At 45.5% G+C, this 26,646-nt stretch overlaps 2 protein-coding genes across 3 annotated transcripts in view; one reads left to right on the top strand and one right to left on the bottom strand.

Annotated features, from left to right (window-relative positions):
• The window catches only part of NME7 (NME/NM23 family member 7), a 178,575-nt gene extending 177,578 nt beyond the window's left edge, over window positions 1–997 (top strand). For both annotated transcript variants that reach the window (XM_084616050.1, XM_084616051.1), the window contains one exon: window positions 337–997. In XM_084616050.1, coding sequence (XP_084472176.1) covers window positions 337–369 — 33 coding nt within the window. In that variant the 3' untranslated portion in view covers window positions 370–997. The remainder of the gene's footprint in view (window positions 1–336) is intronic.
• Window positions 426–20,986, bottom strand: ATP1B1 (ATPase Na+/K+ transporting subunit beta 1). The gene is made up of 6 exons (XM_084616072.1): window positions 20,654–20,986; window positions 15,738–15,866; window positions 6,054–6,209; window positions 4,189–4,373; window positions 3,221–3,301; window positions 426–1,750 (listed from the first exon to the last, which is right to left on the bottom strand). The coding sequence occupies exons 1-6, from the start codon at window positions 20,751–20,753 to the stop codon at window positions 1,484–1,486; spliced, it is 918 nt and encodes a 305-aa protein (XP_084472198.1). The 5' UTR covers window positions 20,754–20,986; the 3' UTR covers window positions 426–1,483.
• Between the last annotated feature and the right edge of the window lie 5,660 nt (window positions 20,987–26,646).

Raw genomic sequence — 26,646 nt, 5'->3', positions numbered from 1 at the left:
ACTAAATGTTAAGTGCTGCTTTAGAACTTAATTTTGATTTAAGGATATTTACTTTTAATGGGATGTTGAACTTTTTTTTACTGTTGCAAGGGAATTATGGAAAGACCAGAGTGCTAAAAACAATCGCTTCCCATTAAAGTTATATAGTACCTGACTTGGCTATTGCTGTATTTACTAACTGCAGGAACACTCAGGGGTTTTACCCCCTAAATACAGCCAGATTCCAGTACATTCTGACAGCCAAGATTTTTTTCTTGCAAACCAAGTACAGTTGATTTGTTTCAGAGATCCAGCTGGATTCACACTGATGCTATTGTTAATGTGTGTCTTTCACAGGTCCAGTACTTTTTCAAGATTCTGGACAACTGACAGCAGAACATGGAACTATCTTGGGTTCCTGAACGAAAGACTGACACAAGGAGAGATGTGTTCATTCATTTATTGTCCAATGTTTTAACCTGACTGAAATACAAGAGCAAGAGCACTGTGCTCCTGGCTATTTATTACATATGTTAGAACATAGAGTGCACTTTAGACAACATTTAACACCATTCTATGGGGTACGGCATTGCTTTTTATAAAGTTCAAAATAAAGATTTATTTTCAAACAAGTGACTTTGGTTTTTCATACATTACACTTCCTTGCAGAAAAAATAAAATTGTACAACTGCATAAATATAAAATCTTCCACCATGAAAATGGTTAAAACATTCAATAAAGACATTAGCACCACATGGTGTGATGCTGCCAGCAGGAGGGGAAAAAAAGTATACACAAAGCAAATCATCATCAGTCATCACTGGTGGGCTAGCCTGACTCAGGTCTCTCACAACATAGTGGAGGATGAGGGTGGAAAGAGCATTCACTACGGAGCACAGTACACAATCACCTTTTTTATTTAGTCATGAACTCAAATTAGTTTCCCCTGCCACCCCTCCAAATAAAATACCCTTACACCACAGGAAAATAAAAAGGATCTATGGAGTGCTGTTAAATAGTCTCACAGGTGGGCCTTTATCTTTAAACAGAAAAAATAAAGTACCATGCCAGTTCTAGTCCCATTGAGTATTTACACCTCAGGCAGCAAAAATCTTTGCTCACAGAAGTAGAAAACAGATACAATACATGGCTTGAAAAATGACCAGAGTATGTACCTATAGTACTGTACACTAAATAAAATACACAAGGCAGCAATACTTAGGGGCCAGAAACACTGCTTACTACAAGTCAGTTATGGAATCATAATTTACAGTAAAAATGGGCACATCCCAAGGCTCAATTTTGTTTTGTCATTTACAGTAGAATAAATATTTTGTCACTATTGCTACACTTTAAGTTTACATTCTAACCTAGTAATGCAGAAAGCTAGTGTAAAGCATATAGATTATGTGTAGGTCCCATATGTATGACAGTTTGTTCAAGACTAGTAGGTTTTTTACTTTTTAAATGGCTAGGAGGGGAGAAAAGAAAAGTGTGCTTATGATCAGCTGCTCTTTATGTCAAATTTCACTTCAAAACGTCCCTGAAAACGGTCTTTGTCACTGTAATGGATGTTCTCACCATAGACCTTGCACTCCACACGCACTTCCATGTCTAAGGTCAGGTTAGTGAATTGCACTGCCAGGAGAGGCTGGAGATACTGTGGCTGGAGCAGCTTGCCGTAGTATGGATAATATTGTAGAGGAAACCCAGCATAGCCAGCCATCCCATAATATTCAACGGTGCCAACTTTGTCAACATCTTCCTCTTTCTAAAGAAAGGGGAAAAAAAAAAACCACTTGTCCAAACCCCATTTTGTAAATATTCCCCACCACTATATACCCCCATCCAACCTGATTATCTGAACCCTCCTTGGCCATCACCCTGTGATTTCTGTGCTGGATAGTGCAATAAAGTTACCTTCATTCATTCTAACCAATTCAGTATCACTGAGGACAGCTACACAGTAGTAGAATGTGAGCAATTAAATAAATCAATGAACATAATCCAATCCTATTTACCTTTAATAAGGGAAGTAGTTCCACAAAAACACTCAAATTATGTCACCACAGAACTTCAAGTTGTTTTCCAGCTGCTTGGTAAGATCAGCATTATTGTTCCCTGGCCACTCATTGTTATCTACAGCAGAGGGTGCAGGAAAATCCTGAATTCTAATAATTCCCTCTTAGAACTGGCCCAAAAATTGGCAAAGCTTGCTGTGCCTCTGGCAGTTCAATTTAAAATTTTTCCGACAGATTTAAACAAATTCTGCCTTTTTCAGTTAGTATTATTCTCCACAAATTTCCTGCTTGAGTAAATGAATTACCCCAGGGGGAGGATACTGCTATTTGGAAGAGACCTTGCTTTTGGGGAATAGAAGGCTGAAAGGATCGGGGGGGGGGGGGGGGGGGCTTTTTCTAGGTCACCTTTCCCAGAGATCAGGTCAATGACAATATTCAGTCATTTTTAGTTGTTCGCTGACCTTTGTGAAATGAGCTGCCTCAATCCAATTCCTAAGGGGAAGATATCCTTATCAAAAGGAACGGCGAGGTGGGGGGAGCATCATTTGTCAGCAGAAAGCTCAAGGAGTGAATGAGCATTAAGACTTGACTCCTGTCTCAGGATTGAAGCATGCTCACTTTTTAAAATATCCTTTTTAAGTCAATCTGCACCAATCTAAGCCCAGGTCTACACTGAGAGGGGGCGGAGAGGGGAGAAGAAGAGTCGATGTAAGGTACACAACTTCAGCTATAAGCATAGCTTAGCTGAAGTCAACGTACCTAGATCGACTTGCTGCGGTGAGTCGACTGTCACCGCTCCCCCGTCAATTCTGCTTGCACCTCTCACAGTGCTGGAGTTCCGGAGTTGACAGGAGAGCACTCAGGGATCAATTTATCGCGTCTAGACTAGATGCGATATATCAGGGGTCAATTTATGGATCGCTACTCACTGATCCAGCGGGTAGTATAGACCTACCCTAAGAGAACTTGGGCCAGAGAAAGCAGCTCCTGGATAATAAACAGCATCACTGAATGTACATGTCCTCCCACAGCCATGTCTTAGAAGCACGAGTCTCTGCTTATACAAAACTGGCATGGTGTATATTATGGTTTTGGCTTGCTCTGCCCTTTCATGGCCCGAGTTCATTGCACATTCACAAAATTTTACTTTTAGGCTTTGGAGGAAATTTGATTCCTGACACGTGATCAGTCTCTTGTGTGAAAGGCATGGACACACTTACCTTGGCAAAGCAATGAATAGGGATGACATATGGATTGTATTTTCCCATCATCTCGGGAGGGAGGCTGTCGTTTAGTGGAGGCTAAAAGAAACCCAGAACAAGCAAGTGTTACATTTCACACTGGATAATCTCTTTGCTCTTCAGACTCACTCCATTGAAAACACGCACGTTGATTAGTTTCCAGCATGTCTTCCTGAAATTCAGAACTGTGCCAACAAATGGCCTCATCCTTGTGTGTCAAAGTCCCAGGGGACATGGGGAGGGAGGAGGACTATTGGCAGGAGCCAGATTTGCTTCTAGATCACAGTTTCAAAGCCAGCTCAGGCTGGCAATGATTTTAAGTCATTACTGTGAGCAACTAAGTGACCATGGAAGCCACCAATTCACCAACAGTAATCTGAATCTGCCAACAAGAGAAGCTCTACAGACAACTTCCTGAGGGGGGCAGGGTAGTTGCAGTTCAGATACAGTTTAAAAAAAAATTCCTTTTAGTGAATTTAGTAGTAGATTAAGCTTGACAGCCTGAGAGAACACCCCTCCCCCCAATAAATGCTTGTGGTCAAAGGGCAAAGCAAATCTCCTAAAGGTATTGTGGAAAGCGTATGTATCACAGATAAGGGAGGAATGGCACAGAGCCCACATGGGAGTTTGCTTTCTGGTACAGTGCCAGAGAGTCAGTCTAGAACTTGAGTGGTTGAACTGGAGAAGGCAACTGGCAGTCCTGAACCAAGGTGATGCATCAAGAGACTCGATTTGCAAAATGCTTCCATAGCACCTATCATTGAAGGCTCTTACAGCACTTTCCACGAATTATTTAAGCCTTGCGTCCACTCTGCAAGGTAGACATTAATATCTCCATTTTATAGGAGAGAAGAGTCCGGAGTAAATAGCTTTTCCAAGACCAGTCACCTGCTCCTGCTATGAAATCACTTCCCCCAAATTACTAGGAAGAGAAAAGAAGCACTTGCCTTTGGTTTGAAGCCTAGAACTCTGTTGAGCTTGGCGACAACACATGGTTTTCCATCTTTGTATCCATAGCTGGTATCAAGTACTCCGGAGCAGTTTTCCAGCCACTCACGTTTGAACCTGCAGACTTTTTTCTGACCCTGCCCATTATTAAATGCTCCTCGGTCGATGTAGTCTTCAGGTTTTTCTGGGGGGGGGGGGGGCAGAAAACCAACACACTTACATGCAGCATGAACTCACGCTTGAAAGCTTTGAGAAGAAAAGCAACATTCCTGTGAGCATTTCCCTGGGATTGGAATCCCTTTCCTCCCCCTCCCCCCGGTCTAGTGGTACTCAAAACTAAACAGACACCACCTTCTACAGACTGACTTCATGGATCTGCACCAAGCCATTCAGTGACAAGTGCTCTACTGAACATGGCAAGTCTGGTTTTCTACTGGGTGTTTTTCCTCAAATGAGTGTGTGCATGGGCTGCTTCTAATTTTTTTGGGTGAGGTTTTGGGTCACAGGAGGGATTCGGTCAGAAATATATTCTCTCCAACACACACATCTCCCTTCAAGTCAACACTACATGCAGTCCATTACAGGTGCTTTGCTGAATTACATTAGGAGAAAAGGCCCCCCTTTAAGCGATCAGGGCTCTCTCCCCTACAAGAGTTGATATCACACTTAAATCAGAACAGGGAGATGCATTTAGAGCAATGCTTTAGGTGTTAGCTGAAGCCATCAACTGCAGAAGGGAAGGAAGCTCAAAACATTCTGACTCTGAACTGAGGGACAGGTGATCAGCAGCTGTAAACTGGCATAATGCCACTGAAGTCCATGCAGCTGGTGTAAATCTGCATAGCTCCATGATCTAGCCCCGAAAATTAGACTGCAAAGGACACTGAAATGTGGATTCTATAATTGAGATGTTCTGGTAGAGGGTGGGGATCTGAAACAACTTACAAGCATTTTAAGCCCACTTTAAAAACAAACATACCGACCATCTGCGACCTGTTCCATTTATGACAATGGAAAGACAATGATGGGAGTTTTAGGCCTTTGGATTTACAGAAAAATACACGTGGGCTAGTGTTACTGGAAAGGCTACTTGCTATGTATTTGAGCCCAGTGATCTGATTTGGGTCAAGACCCAGAGCAGCCAACACACTCTCTCTACTTAGACAAAATATTCTGCTGGTGTCATGATTTAAATGGCTTCCAGGTAATGACCTCTCCCCTGGCTAGCTGTTGGAGCAGAGGAGGAGCAGCAAGTCTAGAAGAAATGCTTTAAATACAGATTTCCCTTCAGACCATGTAAAGAAGGAAAGAGATTCAACAGTGCTTTCAGCGTTTTTTTTTTTTAGTTTGTTAGTACACCCCAGGGGCCATGGAAAGGGACACTTCCCCACACTAACAGCTTTTGGAGACGAGGATTTGAATTCTTAATTTGATTTGGGCACATAGGGTGGAACTGTCAAATTTGCTAAGCACTGGCCTAACCCTGCTCCTACTGAAGACAGCAGTAAAACCCCTTGTCGTCTCTGAGGGGAGCAGAGGTTGGCCAATGCTCAGTGCTTTCACAATCCCACCCATAAGCTTGTCAGAGCTGGACAGCAAAGCTCACTGTCTCATGCATTCTACTTGGACAACAGGCAGTCATGAGCAACTTCAAGACCAGCTAATTAGCTGGAGAGTCTAAAGTTAACCATCATGCTATGCTGTTGGTCGCTACGAAAGATATTCTACAGGGCTTATACCAACACCATCAACAATGGCCAGTATTATCTGGATTCTTTGATGGATGCATTTAGGAGAGGGGTGGCTAATAGAGCCTCCAGCTACGTGAAAACAATCAGAACTTCATATCCAGGAGTCTGCTTACCAGAGCAATCGTCAAATATCATATTGTTGGCTTGTTGATCATTGTTGTAGGCATTCAAGAATTCGTTAAGGCCTGCCACATACTCTTCGTAAGTTTTGGGATCAGAAATACTAAAGGAAATTTCTGTCTTTAGTACTCGGGGGATTACGGTCAGTCCTAAGGAGCAAGGAGGAGAAAAAAAAAATTATAAACACCCAAAAGTCACATGATCAAGGCAACATGTACAGTGCATGAAAGTCTGTTCTTCTAGAAACTGCTACATGACTGAGATTTCAGAGTCTCCACAACCAACAGACACTGAAGTTCTTCAGATTTTAGCTCACTTGGAGGCGTTGTGTTTAAGACACAGCTCAGTCATTGCCCCCAACAATGGCCCAAAACACTGTCCCGACAATAGTGGCAGCGGCAGTGTTTTGGGCCACTGCACGAGTTGTTTTTTTAAATATACTCAACATTCCAGCATGCGGTACACAGCCTACTGGCCTGCAGCTTCATTGGTATCTGGCACTGTTACTTCCCCACCAGTTGTGTACACTCTAATCCAGCATAGACCTGGGTCAACTGTACAAGATGGAGGCTGGACACAGCCTGATGTGGATTAGCGTACAGCCGAACAAGAGCGGACGGTGCACGGCCCAAGACACCTCCCAAACACTCCAACTCAGAAAAGCATTCCGAGTAAGTATGTGCTTACGTGCTTTTCTGAACTGGGCCTTAAGGTAAGTAAGGAGGAGCACAGAGTTGTCCTAGACTCCGAGATACCTCAAATGGATTCTAGACAAGTTTCCAAAAGTGCCTAAATGAGCTAGGAGCCAAAGTCCCACTGAGTTTCAATGTCATTTAGGTATTTTTAAGAATTCTACTCAATAGTTACAATGCTCTGGCAGACAGAACAATTCAAGGCTTGGAAGATGGTGAGGTTTCTAAGAAAATGTCTAGAATCCACTAGGAAAAAACACAGACTTAGGAAACAATGCAGGTTAGTGAGTAGTGCTAGCAGTCCAAAGCCAAGATTTTCGGAAGCAGCTAGTGATTTGGGGGTGCCTCTGCTAACAGACTGAGACATGGGCCAAAGTTCAGATACTACCTGAGGGAACTGAAGAACCCACTACTCTGCTTCTGCCCTTCAAGAACAGCTCCAGAGCCTGGAGATAGAGGAGTGCATTTTCAAAATGACACACACTTGGCTTTTGGGTTACGGCCTTCGGAAACTCTGGCCCAGGAGAGGTAGAGCAAAGAAGATTGATCATTGTCCTCTCACATCTAGCAAGAAAGAAAAAAAATGGTCTGGGTGTAACTGCTCTCGAACCTCAGCTCAAAATGCTACCAAGATTTCACACTTCCCTGCCACACTCCTAATTCATGAAGAGGGATGTGGACTGCAGTCTTGAATTAAACCAGACCGGGAAGATCTATTTTGACATCAGGACAAAGTCTCCCTCCCATGGTGAATGATGGAGCACAGGAGGAAAATCCGTACCAGATAAGGCTCCATTCTTTGGTTAAGTAGAAATTTCATTTTTACAAGCCTGAAATGGTAACGTTCCACAACTAAGCACTGGTTTACTCTTAAAACGAAGATCGACCTGGCTATGTCGCTGAGGGCTTCGAAGGTTTTGCACCCCGAGTACCAAGGTTAGGTTGAACCAAGCCCCAGTGTAGAGGCAGCTAGGTTGACAGAAGCTACAACAGTGGAGCGCTGGGGTTGGAAGTTAGGCTACGCCAGACTGCAAGCCTGCTGTGATCCCAGCAACAAGAACTGTTCAGACATATCACTAAGATCACACAGCTGTCTGCCCTCTGATCCTACACTATGTGGAAGTGGGGGTACAACGGATCATCAGCCAGGCATCCAGAACACTTCTCCAGCCCCACATGGCCTCTGCACTTTATAACCCTCCCCTCCTATGCTGTGCAGGAATTACTACGCTAGCCAAGTGACATTTACTCGCATCGTGAGCTCAGAGCAGAGTCAAATCATTATCTGGGCTTTCTAGAAAGCATTGTGTTTTCCCTCTTACTGATCTCTTCCGGGCTTTCTGCACAGAAACAACGCTGATTGCCTCTTTGGTCAGACACATTTCATTGAATGGGGTAAATGGGAACATCATCCCTTGGTTAGAACACTGCCTTGGGGGCCAGAATTCTGGATTCCATAACCAGCTCTGCTCTGTCTATTACCCAAAGGGCAAGGATGGGGGAGGGGGGAATTAATATACGGAAGTTACGCACACAGTCAAAGGGAAAACCATTCCCTTAGCCATTACAAAACTCTATTAAATATTTGCACTCGCATGAGGTCCAGGTCACATTTTAATTGAATGCCTTGATGCGTAACTAATGTTGAAGTTTAAAATAATGGGAACTAGAGTTCATGCTGCTTTTGTGGTGGCCTCTGCCGCAAACCGTGTGATCATTAGGATTCCTGGTTGCATTCAGTCCACTGCCTTCGCTTTAGTGAGCACAGCATAGCAGCGAAGTGGCATCTGCTTTGACAACTTTCAAACAAATGTTTTGCCAACAATAATTTCCTCCAATGCAGGCTGAAGCTACTCAGCTGCCTACATGGGCTCACAATTCTATCAGGTCTTTCAAAGCCAGTTGAGTACTACTGCTTAGCGTCCCCCATCCCCTCCTCCCAAAGTTGGAATTTGTAACCTAGGAGACAAAGATTTGCTTTGTTTCCCTGAGGGCAGCCCCCAGCAGCCAAAGATAGCTAGACAGGCAGTGAGCAGAGCTCATGGTTTCAAGTTTTATTTCAGGAAGAAGTTCTAACCTTCTCTCTTAGTTCTCCCTTTCATATGTTTTGCCCGGGGTTGGGTTATGTTGCAAATTGAGAGCTAAAGTTACTTCCCCACTGGCAGAATTAAATCCTATCAAAATTACAATTGCTTGTATAAGAGTCTGACAATTATTTGTTTTTTTAGGAACCTTTAACTTTGCTATCCACACAAAACCCTCGTTGCTAAATATAGTGTGTGACAGTAAGTAGCTTTTAATCCCCTCCCTCCCAGTCCTCCTCCTTGTCAGCTAGTGAATGTGAAACACACTAGTTATTTAAGAAGAAAAGGAGGACTTGTGGCACCTTAGAGACTAACCAATGTATTTGAGCATGAGCTTTCGTGAGCTACAGCTCACTTCATCGGATGCATGCATCATGTAGCTCACGAAAGCTCATGCGCAAATACATTGGTTAGTCTCTAAGGTGCCACAAGTCCTCCTTTTCTTTTTGCGAATACAGACTGACATGGCTGCTACTCTGAAACCTAGTTATTTAAGGTGGCCCTCTGTATGTGGGCTTCAGGCAACACCATTAGCTTCTCAACTGATTTAAGCTTGTAGAGAAGTCTCTCACCCCCTTCCTCCCCTCACCCAGGGAACTGAGAACACAGATGAAGCATAGCAGAATATTGTGAAACGCCTTTGTATAGAAGCTGTAAAGTACACGCTACAGTCTGTCGTTAGACCATTCAAGCTATACTTTATTTAGGGCACATGACTCACAGAAAACCCTACCCCCTTTTGTACATCTTCTGCTGAAGCAAAAACACAAGAAAAACCAAAAACCCTGCCACTAAACAAAGGGTAACAATGTAGCTGCACACTAGTGGTCAGTCAAGCCCACCATTCAAGCTCACTTTTGACATGTGAGAAAAATGGTTATAATTATATAGCAAAAATAAAAGCAAGCAATTTCTCAGTCACAGTGTGCTATGACACTTGGCCTCCTTTTCTTTTTGCATAAAAAGATAAGGAGGACTTGTGGCACATTAGAGACTAACCAATTTATTAGCGCACAAGCTTTCGTGAGCTACAGTTCACTGCATCCAATGAAGTGAGCTGTAGCTCACGAAAGCTTATGCGCAAATAAATTGGTTAGTCTCTAAGGTGCCACAAGTACTCCTTTTCTTTTTGTGGATACAGACTAACACGTCAGCTACTCTGAAACTTGTCTTTTTATGTTGATGTTGTAAGCAAGCGGCTTTTAAGGTGAGGGTTTTAAGTGAGGTACGCAAGACAAATCAGACTCCTGAAAGGGGCACAGTAGTCCGGAAAGGTTGAGAGCTGTTGCCCTACATCAGAAAGATGCCATTGGCTCTTCTGTCCAACTTCCAATATTTAATTGGCACCTAGTGGCTAGTACACTAGGAAGGATGGGAGACCAGAAATTATTCCTAATGGCTCATCCTGTGGCCTTGGCTCAAGTCACTAAGGCCCCAGTTCAGCAAAGCACTTAAGCACATTTACACTCCTGGGGAAATTCTGCACCACTGCACAATGGTGGAGAATTTCCCTCCCCCCGAAATGGGCTGCAGAGATACTGGCCACCAATAGGGGCCAATGGACCCGGAAGAGCTCAGTTCACAAATAGAAGACAAGACCAGGGGAAGGAACTGGAGGGTTCCCAGCAGCTTTAGTTCCCAGCACACCCCGAAGGAAGGAAGGAGGCAATGGCACACAGAAAACTCTGTGCAAACCTGGGACCAAGTATCAGGCTATTTCTCCCTCTGGATCCCTTGGGGGGGTAAGAGGGTGAGAGTGTCTGGGCAAGGGGTCCCGTCCCGTCCCCCACAAGGCTGGCTTCTGGAGGGAGGGAATGTGATTGTCTGGGCTGGGGGGAAGGGGGCCTGAAGCTTGCCTCTGGGGGGATAGGAAGTGAGCGTCTGGTCCCCCCGGCTGGGCTCTTGGAGATGTAGGGGGCAGAGAAACAGGAACTGGGTTGTCATAGGGTTTCTTTAACTCTACTCCTGGGGGAATTTGTGTGTGTGTATTTTTAGAGACATACTTGCTTACAGGCATTTTTAAATAAATTACCAAAATAATTGAAACTGGCATGATTATATAGTGTTATTTTGGCAAAGAAAATTGGCAGAATTTTAAAATATTGTGCACAAAATTTTTAATTTTTTTGGAGGAGAATTCCCCCGAAGAAGAAATTCCTAAGTCACATTCATTTCATTAGCACTTAAGCCTGTGTTTAAGGAGAAGCATGTGCTTATGTGACTTGGGACTTTAATCTATCTTGTGCATCATTTTACCTATTTGAGGAATAGGAATATTACTGTTAATTTCACAGGGATAATGCGAGGATTCTTTAAATCACTGGCTTTCCCCTTCCCAGTCTCACCTGTGTTACTGACACAGTGTTGAGGCCCAACCTTAAGACCTACCGCTTCTCACTGTGTCTGCCATCCCTCTAATTTTTGCAAGCCTACAACCACCCAAAATAAATGCTTCAATCCTTTTAAAGAGCAGGCAGTGCAGCCAGCAGCCCATGAACATCCCTGTAAGAGCAGTGTGCACACCTGGGATGGGAAGCAAAATTAAAGGCAAGGGAAGAAAAGCAGCATGTCTAAAGTGCTGGCCTTTCCCCTGCAGAACAACTCAAGAAGGAAACGCTGTAGTTTGGAAATACGGCTTTAAATGAGGAACTTTGACTGTAAGTAGTGTTGCTTCATAATACAGCGCTATTTCCAGTTAAAGACAATCATGGGCTTAGAGGGCACATTTTTAAGTGCTGATGGATGTTGCATACACAGATTCACAAGACAGTCCCACAATCATTCTTAGCAAGCTACCACCCTCAAGGTCCTGTTAGTTTAGCAAGCTTAAACCCCACACCAAGATGGAATGAATTTAAAACCCTGTCACACTAGTCTTCTATCCACTCCCACTGAGGAAAACATGAGCACTTTCTCAACATGTAATGATATGTGCTGCATGGCTGAGTGACCAGGTGCCCTCTGCAGTTTGGACTTCACAGATTCCACTCTTAAGAGATGAGAGACAGAGGGAAAAGATGTTACTTGCCTCCTGCAGAGAGCTGCCCCCAGGACAGTTGCAGACTCACCACCTAAAATACACTGACCTCTATTTAATTTACTGCTGCTATGTAAGCTAAGTGAGCCAATCAATCACTATGTACCGAACAGCCTTTTCCATTACACCACCTCACAGGCACAGGAGGGAGCCATTTAAAGGGGCAGGAACCATTTTTAAACACTATCATCTGACAGAAGAGTCCTTTCCTCCAGTTTCTGAAGAGGGTCTTTTCTCTGTGAGGTGTGGAGTGGCCTTCCCCCCACCCCTGCCCCCTCCAGCCAGGATCAAACAGCAAGAACAGAAATACATGGCTCAATTGATAATATTTTTACAGCACGCTACACTGAGGTTTAAGACAAAACGTCCTATTCCATCACACAGATATCAGAATTTCTAACCAAATACCATGCTTAAACAGGGCTCAGAATTCCACATACATTTTCCTTGTTGTACTTTTAAAGTGAATCGGTGTTTGCTGTAGTTGCAATGTTGAATGCCTTTGGATTCCACCACAACCCCCTAGAAAAGCAGTATTTTATGGAGAGGTACAAAACTGTAATTTAGCCTCTGAGTGAGCAGAATATCCCTGCTGTGTTAAATGCAAGCAGTAACTAGCATATTAATGCCATCTGGTAAAGAAATGGAGCTATTTCCACATCAAGATCACCAAGTAAGGGACAGCATGACTTCCCATTTCACAACAGCATTTCTGCTAGAGCAATGAGGCTAATGCACAACAGTTATTTAGCATTTTCTTCTGAACTTTTCTGAAGTGCTTTAGAAGGACGAGTTTTATTTCTCCCTCCCCAATCTGCAAAATAGCACAAAGAGGTTATGTGATTTGCCCAAGGGGTCACAGCCAGAGACTGCGATAGAAGTCTGGTTTTTCTAGCTCCCAGTCCTGTAACCCTGCCATTGTACTGGATTACCAGTACATTTAATAGTTATAGTTGCTGGGGCCCTGTCACTTTGTACCACTCCCCCCACATATATCTGGGCACGTGCCGTTCACTAGGGAATATTGATTTGTATTTTATGTAGCCAATCGTCTACAGTGGTTCCAATGAGAGGCAATTTAGGTTTTCTATTCTCCCTCTCTCTAATACACAAAATTCCACTTGTCACTTTCCTGTTTGACAGGAGTCCATTTTATTCATCACCACTGTGATAAGATCCAGTGAGATTTTGTGCCTGGGCTGGTCAACTTTCATGGCCATTTTGCAAAGCTGATGAGATATAAACTCATACACTTCCATAACTGAAAAGGTATATTCAGAGGTCAGACTAGTGGCTATTATGAGGGCTGAGGCTGAGAGCTACACTATTTCTAGGCTGGCATGAGGATGGAAAGGCTTCAGGCATAGGTACATTCACTCCCTACCAATGTGTAAGTGACCTCTACTGTCGAGTCAAGGAACAGCAAATATCAGCTGGTTCCAAGAGACAGAAGGATGCTTGCCCCCAATTCAGGGGCTTTAACGCTAGTGCACTGAATGGTTTAAAAGTCTTGGGCTTGAAACACCCATAATAGGGGGTGGAAAAGGAAGGAATATACAGATTTATAGGATATTCCATTTTGACTGTGAAGCAAAATGTTGTCATGTTGGTCCCACTGCATGCCCAGGGAGTCTAGTCTGCATGCTCAAATTCCCAGGTCTTCAGAAAATCAATGCTGCAACCTGTTTATAGAAATCAAAGTGGGTTTATTTTTAATGACACACATTAAAATGGTGTCTTGAAACCAACCCACCTTCCAATTCTTTTATTTTTGAAGGTCAATTGGCACAACATCCAGTCAACATTTTTAAAAACTAGTCAATGCTCTCTAGATTAAGGTTTTATGAAAAAATTTCAGCTCACAATTAATCTCAACTCAGAAGTAGACCTCCAAAATTACTATTAAAGTGAAGACACTGGCAAAAGTTTAGCTACAACAAGTAGATCATGTGATATCAGATCATTCAGCAAGTCAATATGGATGCAGCCTGAAAATCAAACTCTCTGCGCATCAAAATTTCTCCTCCACCTTGTATTTTTCCATGTAGTTTCATGGGGCAAACATTTTTCTACTTTAAAAGCAGATTCCTCCACCAAAACTAATGTATATGGTATGTAGTGCCTGCTTTATCTTAATTATCCTAGTAGCCATGCTTAATGCTACACTATCCATTTTCCCCTCTGGTGCCCTATCAAAAAAGAAAGGGCTGCGAATATTGACCAAAGCAATCAGTTCTCTCTTGCAGATGTCAATGCCAGACGGGTTCAGGCCAATGTTTCAGCACCTGGGGCAACGTTTACGCCTTCTGAGGCATCATAAAAATACAGCTGGTTTCTAGCCCTTGTTCCAAGTTTCATCCTTTGAAAACACTTCCTTTAAAATGTTGGCGGTGAGGCTTCTGGAAGATCTGCCTTTTGATTTTTGCTTGGAGTGATATTGTATAGGCTAGAACAGTAGCTCTCAACCTTTCTAGACTACTGTGTCCCTTTCAGAAGTCTGATTCGTCTTGCGTACCCCCAAGTTTCACCTCACTTAAAAAGTACTTCCTTACAAAATCAGACACAAAAATACAGAAGTGTCACAGCACATTGTTACTGAGAAATGGCTTTTACTTTCTCATTTTTACCATACAATTATAAAATAAATATTGTACTTCCATTTCAGTGTAGAATGTATAGAGCAATACAAAACAAGTCACTGTATGAAATTTTAGTTTGTATGGACTTCGCTAGTGCTTTTTATGTAGCCTGTTGTAAAACTAGGCAAATCTCTAGATTAGCTGAAGTACCCCCGGAAGACCTCAGGGTACATGTACCCCTGGGCTAGAATGATAGTCCTTGCTTAGCTAGAATATAGCTTAGCCACATAGTTTACCACTGCACTGCTAACCCCTGGTGAGGCTGCAGCATGCTCTCTGACACCAGAGCTTTGCGCCTTGCCAGCAGCCTCAAAATTATCACTTAAATACTACTGTTATTAAAAGCTTCTGAGCTGTTTTTCAGAGCAAGCAGTGAGAGACAGAGACAAATCGTTACCATCCCCAATGCCAAGCAGCCTCAAGGTCATTTGTAATGTGGGAAAGCAGAAAGTTGCAAGACTCCTCCCCCTACACTCTCATGGCCTACCAGTCACCGACTCTTAGCAAGAGCCAGACAGCATAATAGACTGGATATGACAAAGCAGGGAATCTGCTGCATTGCCAAGGCATTCTCTCTGCTTTTACCTCATGCAAACTGTTCAGAGATGCTGCCTAACTGATCTTTCTCTTTTTAAACTCTGGCTGTATTTCATCCAGTACCGACAGGCTGTTCATTCAAACAAGAGATCTCTCTCACACACACACTCCCCTTTTCCACCCCCAGATTTCCAAGAATCTATGAGCAGTAGTTATATAAGCCTCTAAAAACCTCAGAGATTGGTATTATTTCCCCCATTTCACGGAAAAGAGTTAAAGAGACAAAGGTGGAGCAAATTGTCCATGGTCACCACTGGATATCAGGTGGCAGAGATGAAAACAGAACCCAGGAGTCCTGACAGCCATAACATCTAAACCACATTACATTAATTTGTTTTAATATAAAACCAATCATGCACACTCAGATCTCACTTCAGAAAATGTTATAGGTGATGCAACATTTAATTCTCACTAAGACTCAATAGAAAAACAACAATGCTGTAAACATAGGTTGAGAACATACCCACCACTTTTAGACATGCTTTATTGATAGTCACGATAAGGCACCAGTCCATTTTAGCTGCGTACCACAGCAATGGAACAGCATTCCATCATCACTCCCAAGTAATAAAATTATTTTTCTTGAAATGATTTGTACAGTCAGGCATGGGCCTGTGATTTAAATTACCTGGGGGTGCCACTCGATCCTGATATTTGGGTTCGAATTCACTGACAGTGAGCAACATCACTTGAATGGTCCCAATGAATATACCTGCCAGGCAGCCATAGAAGATCAGGTAGAAGAGAAGGATCTTAACTGCAAGAGAACAGAGAAACAATCAAGCCCTTGACGCAGCCATGTTTGAGCACAAAACTTCATCCTTTTCTACCACTGAAGGAAAACCCAACACGCTTAAGTGTGACACTGAAATTGCCCAAGAGGACTGAGCTAGGGATCATGGTCATGACAGTTAGCAAGTGGCACGTGGTTTTTGTATTGTTTATTTGTATCCCAATAGTGTCTGGGTGTCCTAGTCATGGACCAGGACCCTATTGTGCTAGGTGCTGTACAAACACAAAGCAATTTTCCGATTTTATTCACATCACATTCCAACATATTGATACTATGAGCCAACTTTTTCATTTAAAAACAAACAAAAAACAAAACAAAAAACAAACAAAAAAACCAAACTACCATGTGAAGGTTAAAGCTTGGGACTTATTTCCTGGTGGATCCAGTAACATCACTCTGTGCTGCATTATAAGGGACTGGTTTTCAGTGAAGCAAGCCTGCGTGGTAGTAAAGGACATCCTTAAAGTGCCTGTCCTTAGTATGCTCAGCATTTCCATAATGCCCATGGACATCAGCTGCTCACTAGCATTGAGCCTTGGAGCTGGAAATTTCAAATGAATTCACAGTTCAAACCCAACTGAATTCCACTGGGAATTGGGTACCTAATTATTTTAGGATCCTTTGACAACCCCAATCTTCAACTGTGGGCCTAATCCCATACACAGGACAATGAGAGGTTGCTAGGAGCAAAATTAGGCTTCATATTGGCTATTGTCTAGTTGGTTCCAGGTGCTGAAAGCCACCTGTATTACTGTAGTTTGACAATTCCTATATAAATAAAAACCTCCCAGCATTACCACATCATCCAGCTGAAGCAGTCAATTATATAACCAGATTTTTGGTCTAAAGGAAAGTGAAATAACCGCATAAGAAAATAAAAAGGAACACAACACTACTCAGAATCTGGATATCAGTTACTGGTTTACAAGGATTATCTCAAATAAGATTAACTGCATAGTAACATGCTGTACTAGGCATCACCAGGCAGCCTACAGAAAGGCTAAACCAGCCCATGCCAAGCCATTGTATGCTAATCAAGGGAACAGTAACAAGCACAAGTAACAAGTTTCTGAGTAGCAGCCCTGTTAATCTGTATCCGCAAAAAGAACAGGAGTACTTGTGGCACCTTAGAGACCAACAAATTTATTTGAGCATAGGCTTTTAGCTCACTTTATCAGATGCACAAGTAAGTGAACTAGAGTTAGAGGCAACAGATGATTTGAGAAGAGACCTATTTGACTTCAGAATGCGCTAATCAGATGTCGCTCTAAGCAGATGTTGCAGCTTACGGTGCTGTGGCTTGTGTAGTCAGCGCTGTGCCTTGTGTAATCTCATGTGTAGTCAGCGCTGTGCCTTGTGTAATCGTGGGCCAGCGCTATAAAAAAAAAAAAACGCCTCCCCACAAGGGGAATAGCTCCCAGCACTGGAGCACTGTCTACACTGCCTCTTTACAGCACTGAAACTTGCCGTGCTCCAGAGCTGTGAAGTGCCATTGTAGACAAGCCCTAAAAACAAAGACTCTCTGAACCCTCTGGAGTGGGGGAAGGAAGGACAAAGTGCAAGAGAAGAAAGCTTTCTTCCTGTACTCAATTACCATAGAAAAGCAGCCCAAATCAAATACAATTCTCTTCTCCTTGGCTTTAATTATTTTCAGTCTCTTAAAGTAAGAACAGCAGGAATGGGTGGGACAAACAACGGAAAAAACTAAGATAGTTGGGCCTTGTCCTCAAACTTCCTCCTTCCTCACTGGGGTAGGGTAGCAGGAAGTTCATGCAATTGAACTCAACAGCACTAGGTTTTGGCACACTCAGAGTTAATCACACTCTTTGGTATCCAGGCAGCTCTAGGCAAATGGTTGTGATGTCAGACAGATTTGGAAATTTTTTCCAGACCAGTCAAAGGAGGTGCTGTTGTAATACACCAAACAAGAGCGCTGCTGTCTGCAATGTGCTTGCTTGCCTTTGATTTCTTTTTTTCCTGGATCACATCAAATGGGCAGTACCAGGAGGTAGTATTGACAACATCCTGGTTGGAGATATGTTGAACAGCGTAAAAAGATCTCTACAAAGTACACAGCCTGGGTTCTAGGAAATATCAAGCAAATGCCCTGACAAACCACAAGGGTTTACATGAAAAACAGGTGCCTCCTACAGGTTGCTATGTAATACATGGGCCAGATTCTCAGCTAATGTACACTTGTCATAGCATTGTCCGATTTTAAGGGAGCTACACCAATGGGGATCTGGCCCTAGATATTTAGGTATAAGTTCTTTGTGGCAGGGACCACATTCTACACATCTGTAAAGCCCCACACAGTAAACGTATTTAAATTCTCTGCTCACGCATAAGCATATAGTGAGAGCCTCCTACACGGTGTCCTAATGCTTTTCTGCCTGCCAAATCTAAAGATGGCAACCCCACATCCGGTTTATCAGTCAACAGGGGCTGACTTCAACAATGAGGGTGGCAGGCCAGCTTTGGTTGGCAGCAACTGTAAAACTGACTAAGGCTTTTAAAATTCATATATAAATAGACAACTCTCCAAGTACTATTTGTATAGTACAATATGTAATCAGTACATTATATATGATACTTCTTGCTTATACAGCTATATTGAGGTAATGTAAAAAAAACATTTTTCCCCCCAGGTTCTGATGTAAACTCAGCTTCCTTAAACCACCCAAAAGAGGAAGAATGGACAGGGTGGATAAAAAGTCTTTCCAGTTCTACAGTTTCACTATTCATAAACAGAGCCCAGGTTTGCTGATTAAAACGCAGCTAGGTAAAAATGAGCCCAAGGGCAAAATGCCCTCTCCCCAAGGACAACCATGCCTAGCGCTTCAGTTCTGAGAGATGTATTCCTTGTTTAAGACAAAAGAGGTGTCACCGCCATCTTTGATGCTTGGTTGTTTAAAAGAAAACATAAAACAGTGGACTGAAATAGTTTAAACAGTATTTTTTTGTAACTTTGACTGGGAAGTGGGAAAGAAACACAGTGACTAACAGCCACATGCTAGGTCAAGCTGGAACCAAACATACCATTTCTCAAATTATAGATCACTGCGTATTTCGTGTTTTGTTTTATTGTACAGAACTGGAGCTGCTTTCCTCCAGGGTCAACTTAGTCTGCAAGCTCTAGTTCATTTTATTAGAATCCAAAAGCAAACAGATATGGTTGTATAGAGAACTGAGAGAAAGAGAGAGGAAAAACTGGGAAGTGATGCCCTAGATATTCACAGAGCCCCTTGTATCTGTCTGGTTAGTGCAATGCAGCCTGTGATGCACCTAAGAAGCAGGGGTCCTTCTTGCCTCTGACTTAGGAGGAAGAGTGGGGAGAAACACAGCAAGGAGAAGGGAAAGAGGAGGCAATAGATTTGAGCCATTGTACACCTCATGGTCTCACTCAAGTTACATTTTGTTGCTAGGAGACCAGTCCTTCAAGGACTTACTCCTTCCTGAGTCTCCCCTGCTTCCTCCCCACCCAGCCCTTTCCTCTCTTCCACGCCCCCCCCCCCCAAAAAACCAGTTCAGGCAGGCTATTCCTCCAAATGGAGGCAGGGAGGGGAAAGTAAATAAAACCCAAGAGGACCATCCACACATCCAGGAAAACCAAACCCCAATGTCCTACTACTGGATGACCTTGCCCAGAGAGCCCAGTGCCTCCGGTTACCTCCTGCTTTGAGGTGTCACCTTGACTAACCTTGAGCTCTGATGCATTATTAACTCTTTGCTTCCCCAGCCAAGCAGCTCCACCGAGCTAGCTAGATTCCAGGGAGTCTCTCTTTGTAACACAAAAGCCTCTACCCTCAATTTCAGAGGCCATCCCTGTAACACCTTTAAACAGAGCCCCTTTTCCTGACTCTCTCCACAATTTGCCCTCCTCCAAAGACACCATGCCAGCCGCATTGGCTCCTCTACAAAGGGTCTGATGCAGAGGAGAATGGTGGGAAACAGCGAGAGGTATGCATGTGTAGGGTTGTTCGCCCCCGCACACACAGCCGCCCATCCCACCCCTACCGCAGTCACGACTCAGATTTAACTACATCAGTGCCCTTCAGCATGACCTTTTGCAGGAAAAGAGAAACACCCAAGCAGCTTTCTCCAGTGGGGAAGGAGCTCAGCCTTTCAGATTTCCAACATCCCTGACAAATCTAGGCAACAGGCTGGACAACAGGGTGTGGGCAAGATCAAAAGACGAGGCAAGGTTCCTCCTCTACATCAGAGACCACCACACACAATCGCTTTCCGCCTGGAACAATAAGCGCTGTATCTCCCCCAAGCGATACAGCATCTCTTCCAGAAAGGAAGGAAGGAAGGAAACCAGCCGCCTCAGAATCAGCTAACAGCTCAAGGTAACACAGCAAGGAACCAGAAATTAAATCCACTCCGGCGTAATCAAGTCTCGGTTGTTGTTTTTTTTAAATCATCATCATCATCAACATCTAAGCAGCATTTCAGACCCGTGAAGAAAGTTCGGGGTGTGTTTTTTAATCCGGATGCGAGAGGGATGGTCTCTAGTTTGCTCTAAACCGATTACCATTAACAAGGGAATCGATTCCTTGCCCCCGCCACCTTTCTATCTCGAGTTATTGCGGGGCCGCGTTAGCAGGGGACCGGCAGCCTCCTTCCACGCACCCACCCGCCCGAGACCCGCAGCCCGCTTCGGGGGTGGGGGGGGAGGGCTCGGCTCCGGCAGCTGCCCCTGCGGCAGGGGCCGGCGCACACGGAGACGGGGCCCGGGAAGCACTTACACCAGCTGCCGCCGGTCCTGCCCAGAAACTCCTTCTTCTCCGAGTTCCAGATGAATTTCTTCCAGTTGCCATCGCCTTCCTTCGCCTTGCCGCGAGCCATGGGGGAGGGAGCGGCCCCGCCTGGGCGCGGAGGTGACACGGGAAAATCCCACTGGCCCCCTTACAGCGGAGGCTCTGCCCTGCCGGCAGGTGCCCGCGCGCGCGCCCGCGCACGCCCCGGCCGCGGCTTTGCAGGCGGAGAGGGCCGCGGGGCAGGTCGGACGCAGGCGGGGCGCCGGCTCCCAGCCACGCTCACAGAACCGCGCCGGCCGGGGGGGGGACACGAGCTCGGCCGGAGCCGGGCCGCGCGACGCGCTATATGGCCCGGCTCCCGGGGGCCGGCTCCGCCCACCGAACGCCCGCAGCCAATGAAAGCGGGACTGGGGGGGAGGGGGCGTGGCTTGGAGGGGGGAGGGGGAAGCACGTGGCGGGGCTGCAAGGCGGCTCGGGTTGTAGCCTCCCCTCCCCTCCCCCCCCCCCCCCCACCGCACCTGCAAGGGAGAGCGGGCGCTAGGGGAGACCCCACCTGGAATGGGGGGCGGGGCCCTGCTGGGGGCGCCAGGCCAGAGCCTCGCAGACCCCCGGGGGCGGGGGGAGGAGGGAGCGGTGGCTCTAGCAGCCGCCAGGCTGAGCCCGGCGGGCGGAGGGGAAGGCGATGGGGGCGGGGAGATCGAAAGCGGCCGGGGGGCCCCTGCAGCTCAGCGGGGCGGGGCTGCAGCCCTGAGGCTGGCAGGGAAAAGGGCGGGGGTGAGAGACCAGAGCAGGGTGAGGGCCATTTAAGGAGGCGGCGTGGCACAAGCTGCTAGACAAAGGGAGGCGCAGGCCTGAGACAAGGGGAGGGGGGGGGGCGAGGGCTGGCGCCAGCCGCACACCTGAGCCCTCGCATGTAAAGGGGGGGGAGGAGGAGGAGCTGGGGAGAGGGATAAGGGGTCAAGGGCGTGTGGCGCTGCGGACGGGAGCTTCGCTGTGAAGGGGGATGGGAGAGGGAGAAATGCCCTTCATACCATCTCCACACCTCCCCCAGCACTACCATCTGTAAACTTGACAGCGGACAACCCTGCCGTGGCCTAAAAGTGCCTGACCCCCCCCCCCTCCCCTTCTCGTGGGCCCCACATGCCTCCAACACATTATCGCAGCCCTTCGGCTCCCACCTGCTGGCTGCCTACAGCTACCATGCACAGTAGCTGCCCAAGAAGTCCCTTCTGGCCACAGCTGCAACCTCCTGCCTTGGGAATCCCCCCCTGAATATCCAACACAGGACAGCAGCCCACTTGGCTGGAAGGAAAAAAGGGTACTACCCCCTGATTCTATGCCAGGAACACCAAGGCTTAGGTTTTTCCAATAGTGCCGGTCACTGGGGCATCTAAGCTATGACTCATTAGGGGGTAAAGGGGGAGGACAACATGCTGGACATCCTTCCTCTTAGTCTCTGGCAGCAGCTGCAGCCTGGTGTGGGTTTAGGAGAAGGCCGAAGAGGGGTGTTATCTGGTGACAGCAGGAAGAGAAATGCCCTCACTCTTTAAAATCATTTTCTCTTTGCTATGCAGCCTCCTCTGCATGAGCCTCTACTTCTGCAGCAGCCCTGCTGCTGAGCAGCGAGTGTAGTAGAGCAAAGATATGCTGGGTACCCTTCTTGCGGTTTCTCCTCCATTCTAAATCACACTGCGCTGCAGCTCATCCAAGGGTAAACAAAGCTAATGCAGATTTAATGCAAACAACATGCCCCATGCTGTGTTTGTGCTGGGAACACCTGTTAAGAGGAGGAGAGAAAGGCAGAGTCTGCCCTCCAGGTGGGGTATGCGTCCCTGCTTGGGGAAGGGGAGGGGGAGAAAAGGACTGTGCCATCCACAATATCTGCAACAGGATGGTAGGTATGGCAGGGGGTAGAGTCTGCAATGAACAGAACAGACCAACTGGTGGTAGTGATCAGGAAGAGATTGGGGAAGGGGATGCCATCTGAGGGGTGAGAGAAAGCAGCAAGGACCAGGCCAGAGTATTTTCTCCCAGTTTAACCTTCAGGAACATATGCACTATTTTCCTCCCTTTCCCCTCGAGGACACTGGAGAGCACATGGTCAAACTAAGCACAGCCAGGGAGAAGGAAGAGCTGCCCACAACTACTGCCAAGATTTTTGTTTTTCAAAGCCATATCTCAGCTTGCTGGGTCCATGTAAGTGGAGACTGGATCAATACTGCACACAGAACCACCACTATGGAGCAGGTGGGGGCCAGCAATCACTGCCCATATCCCAGTGCTAGGCCAATTGCCCTATGTATCCATACTCAGCAATAACCATTGGCTCACCCGTAGCCTATCCCACCCTACCATTTACTGACCACCACCACACTCCTGCCACCTATCTTCCCTTGCTAATTGGCCCAATACTCAATATTGCCAGGTCCCACCAAAACCTAAGCAGCAATTTCTGGCCCATCCCTCTAGGTACTCACGCCTTTACTGTATTACCGATAGCTAACACCACCACTTAGCTCTATATAAGAGCTTTTCATCCTGGGGCTTCAAAATGCTTTACAAAGGAGGTCAGTCTCATTGTGGCCATTTTATAGATGGGGAAACAAAGGCACAAAAAGATGAAGTAACTCACCCAATGGCCGACGCAGAAACAGGACACAAGTCCCCAGAGTCTTAAGTCAGTATTCTGTGCTTCATATCATGTTGTCTCAATAACGTAGCACCTACCCAACCAACGTAGCACCTGCTCCAACCAACTTCTACTCTGCCCTCTAGTGATGCTGTGCAGGGAGGGGCGGGGAGTATAAACCAAAATTAAATGTGTCATTAAAAATCAATTTAATCTTATTATGGGACCACAAATACTAATAGGCCTTAATCATAAACATGGTTATTGCATGGTGTCACTGTGGAACAGAGTTAAGGTGGTATGAAATGTACATGTAAGGCACCCAAACCTTAACATGTTTGGATTTCTTCTAAATAACCTTAACTCTGAATTTCCTGTGTTTGTAATGTTTGGGTAATTACAGCATCCTCTGTTACAGCATATCTGGCTTACTGGTTAGAGCACTGGACTAGGATTCAAGATACTTGGGTTCCATTCCCAAGTTAAGCCACTGGCTTGCTGAGTGACCTTGGACAAGTCACTTCATTTACCCATGCCTCAGTTTCCCCATCTGTAAAGCGCTTTGAAATCTGCTGCTGAAAAATGCTATACAAGAGCAAGGCCTTATTACTCCTACAAGGAAAAGCTTTGTTGGTTTAGCAGCATCAAGCAGGGCTGTAGAAACCATAACCACATATCCCAAACCTAGAACCAAAGGGAAACAACTACCCAGAATGCATTGCAAAAGGCCAGGTGGGTGAGGAATCTTGTATTGGACCAAATTCTACAAGAGACAAGCAGACCTTAAAAACTGTGTGCCTCAAAAACTTGTCTCTCCCCAATATCCTGGGGCCAACACTGCATATTTTCAAAAGGCACACACCTAACTTTCACTCCAAGACCCCTAATCCTGCAAACACTTATGCACATGCTTAAGTTTATATCCATGAACGGTTCCCTTGGATTCAGTATCACTGTTGTGTAAAGTTAAGCAGCTGCTTCCATGTTTGCAGAATGGGGACCCAAGTTAGGTACAAATTCACCCATCCCCTGCCTGGCCACTCAGCTATTCCCCAAACAGTCTGAGCACACAACTATATGATCTGATTTTCAAAAGAGTAAGAGCCTACAGTGACCTTTGAAAATGCCAAGGTTAAAATGTGCAAAGATATCCATCAGGTCTACAGGTTTAGCTGCAGGAGGAAGGAGTTATGGAAACCCACTTCCATACTACCTAGGGAAGAATGATTTAGCAGGATGGGATTTTGTTAGGATTTACTCTCTGTTTCATAAGGATTTGTTTCTTATGCGAATGGGGTGAAGGGAGAAGGCTGAAGTGAGCCATCTTCTTGCAGTGGGAGAGAAGAAGGGATTCAAGAGTTGTTCTCACTTGAAGAGATGGTGCAGCAAGAGGTGGGAGGGGAGAGACGCAGGGTTATTCCCCAGAGAGGTGATTATTCTGCCCTTTGGGCAGAATAAGTGCCTTGCTCTCAGTGAGATTTTACTGCTGAGAGAAAAGGGTAGTTTTGCCACCTGGCTGACTCCCGCCCACAGAAACCTAAGTAACTTGCACTGAAATGAGGCTGTTGTGAAACAACAACTTCTGTTGTGAAAGAGACAAGCTTTCAAGCTTACACAGAGCTAGGGTGACCAGACAGCAAGCGTGAAAAATCGGAACAAGGGGTGGGGGGGGGTAATAGGAGCCAATATAAGAAAAAGACCCAAAAATCGGGACTGTCCCTATAAAATTGGGACATCTGGTCACCCTACACAGAGCTCTTCTCCAGGTCTGCAAATAACTTACATTACACTCCAAGTCTGAAAGGACTGAGGGGAGAGGGGAGCAGGCTCAGATGGAACCTCATAAACTGCTAGAACGAGCACTACTTAGAAGATGAAAGTGTGCAAAATGCCCTTAAGTAGTTACCATTCATCGGCTGCTGCTGCAAACAGGCAGCGCTGGGTCTCATCTGTCTGGCAGGCCTAGAGCAGGAAGGGGCAGCTGCTCAGAAGACTGGCACCATGCCCACACCACACAAAGCAGGTAAGAGAAAAACAAAGGGGGCCAATCAGAGCCACCACAGTGCAAAAGGCCACAAGCTATGTGTGCTCTGTTCAGTCTCCCAGGGAAAGTTAGGGAGACACAGAACCTGATTCTCAGTGACACTGGGGCATTTTACACCACTCCAGCAGCATAATGTAGCCTCAGAGTGGCTAGAAATGCCCCCCCCCCCGAGAATGTCCCTTGCACCCCAGTCAGTGTAAAGCTAACATATGGGCTCTACATCAGCCCTATGTGTAAGGAGCATCATGTCTGCAGCACACTGCACTGTGACTGTTCCTGGATTCTCTGCCTCCTGGACCCAGAAGGGTCCATGAGAAGCAGAGCATATGTTTTGGAGCAGGACAGAAGCTGCTCTAAATTACACCAGGGAACAGGCAGGTCTGCATAGCCCCAGAATACAGAGTGCGCAAAAGTGCCTTTAAAAACAATCTTTGCTCCCCATTCCTGTCCCAAACACAGGAGTGACATATCCGAGAACCAGGCCCACAGACATATGCATTTGTTTCTCTGAGCACAGAGTTTTTATTTATGTAGGTTTATTAAAAATGCCTATCCAAACTCCAGGCATCAAAGCAGGGAGGTGGCGGCAACGAGTAATTAGATCAGCAGAAAACCACCAAGGAACCCAGTTCTCCTCTTGCTTATGCCAGTTTTACACCTATGTAATCCAGTGGACTTACTCCTAGCTTATACCAGTCTCTGCAGAGTCAGCTGTATTGGCTCAGCTGGGCAGAACTGTTCAGGCTTCAGTTTCCAATTCAGCACAGAACAGCTGGGTAGGTGCAGGATTCCCAGCTCCAGAAGGTCTGAGTCTGTGGTGGGTGGGCAGACAGGATGTTGGGGATGTGACAGGAGAGAAATCACTGTTGGATATTAAATACCCAGGTTAGGTCACTGGGACTGAGTACTGTTCCTTTGGCTGAACGCGCACACAACCATTAGTAGCAGAAACCCAAACAACATTCTGATCAATGCAATAGAAAACTATGATGTAATAAGCAAGCCATTTCTCCAGCCCCATTCTTTTTTTGACGATGCAGTAAATAAGATTTTTGCTTCCTCACTGAAAATAGTTGGATAAAAATATAGGAAACCCACCCCATTGGCTTGGCCCATCAGAAAATGAACATCCCTCAGGGAAAAAGCATGTCTCCCAAGGAATAAAGTATGAAATTGGGGAAAATACAATGTGTTTCATTACAGCTGGCATTCTGGAGCCTCTGTGAGGATGGCAGCCAACGTAGTCATTGCTTATCAATCACCATATGAACTATACAAGTAATAGCAAGGAGGCTGAAGAAAGAGCCT

This window comes from Lepidochelys olivacea (genome assembly GCF_965140295.1).
Source record: "Lepidochelys olivacea isolate rLepOli2 genome assembly, chromosome: 1".
Classification (NCBI taxonomy): domain Eukaryota; kingdom Metazoa; phylum Chordata; order Testudines; family Cheloniidae; genus Lepidochelys; species Lepidochelys olivacea.
The sequence above is the reverse complement of the archived record's forward strand: the minus strand, read 5'-3'. Positions and strand labels throughout refer to the sequence as shown.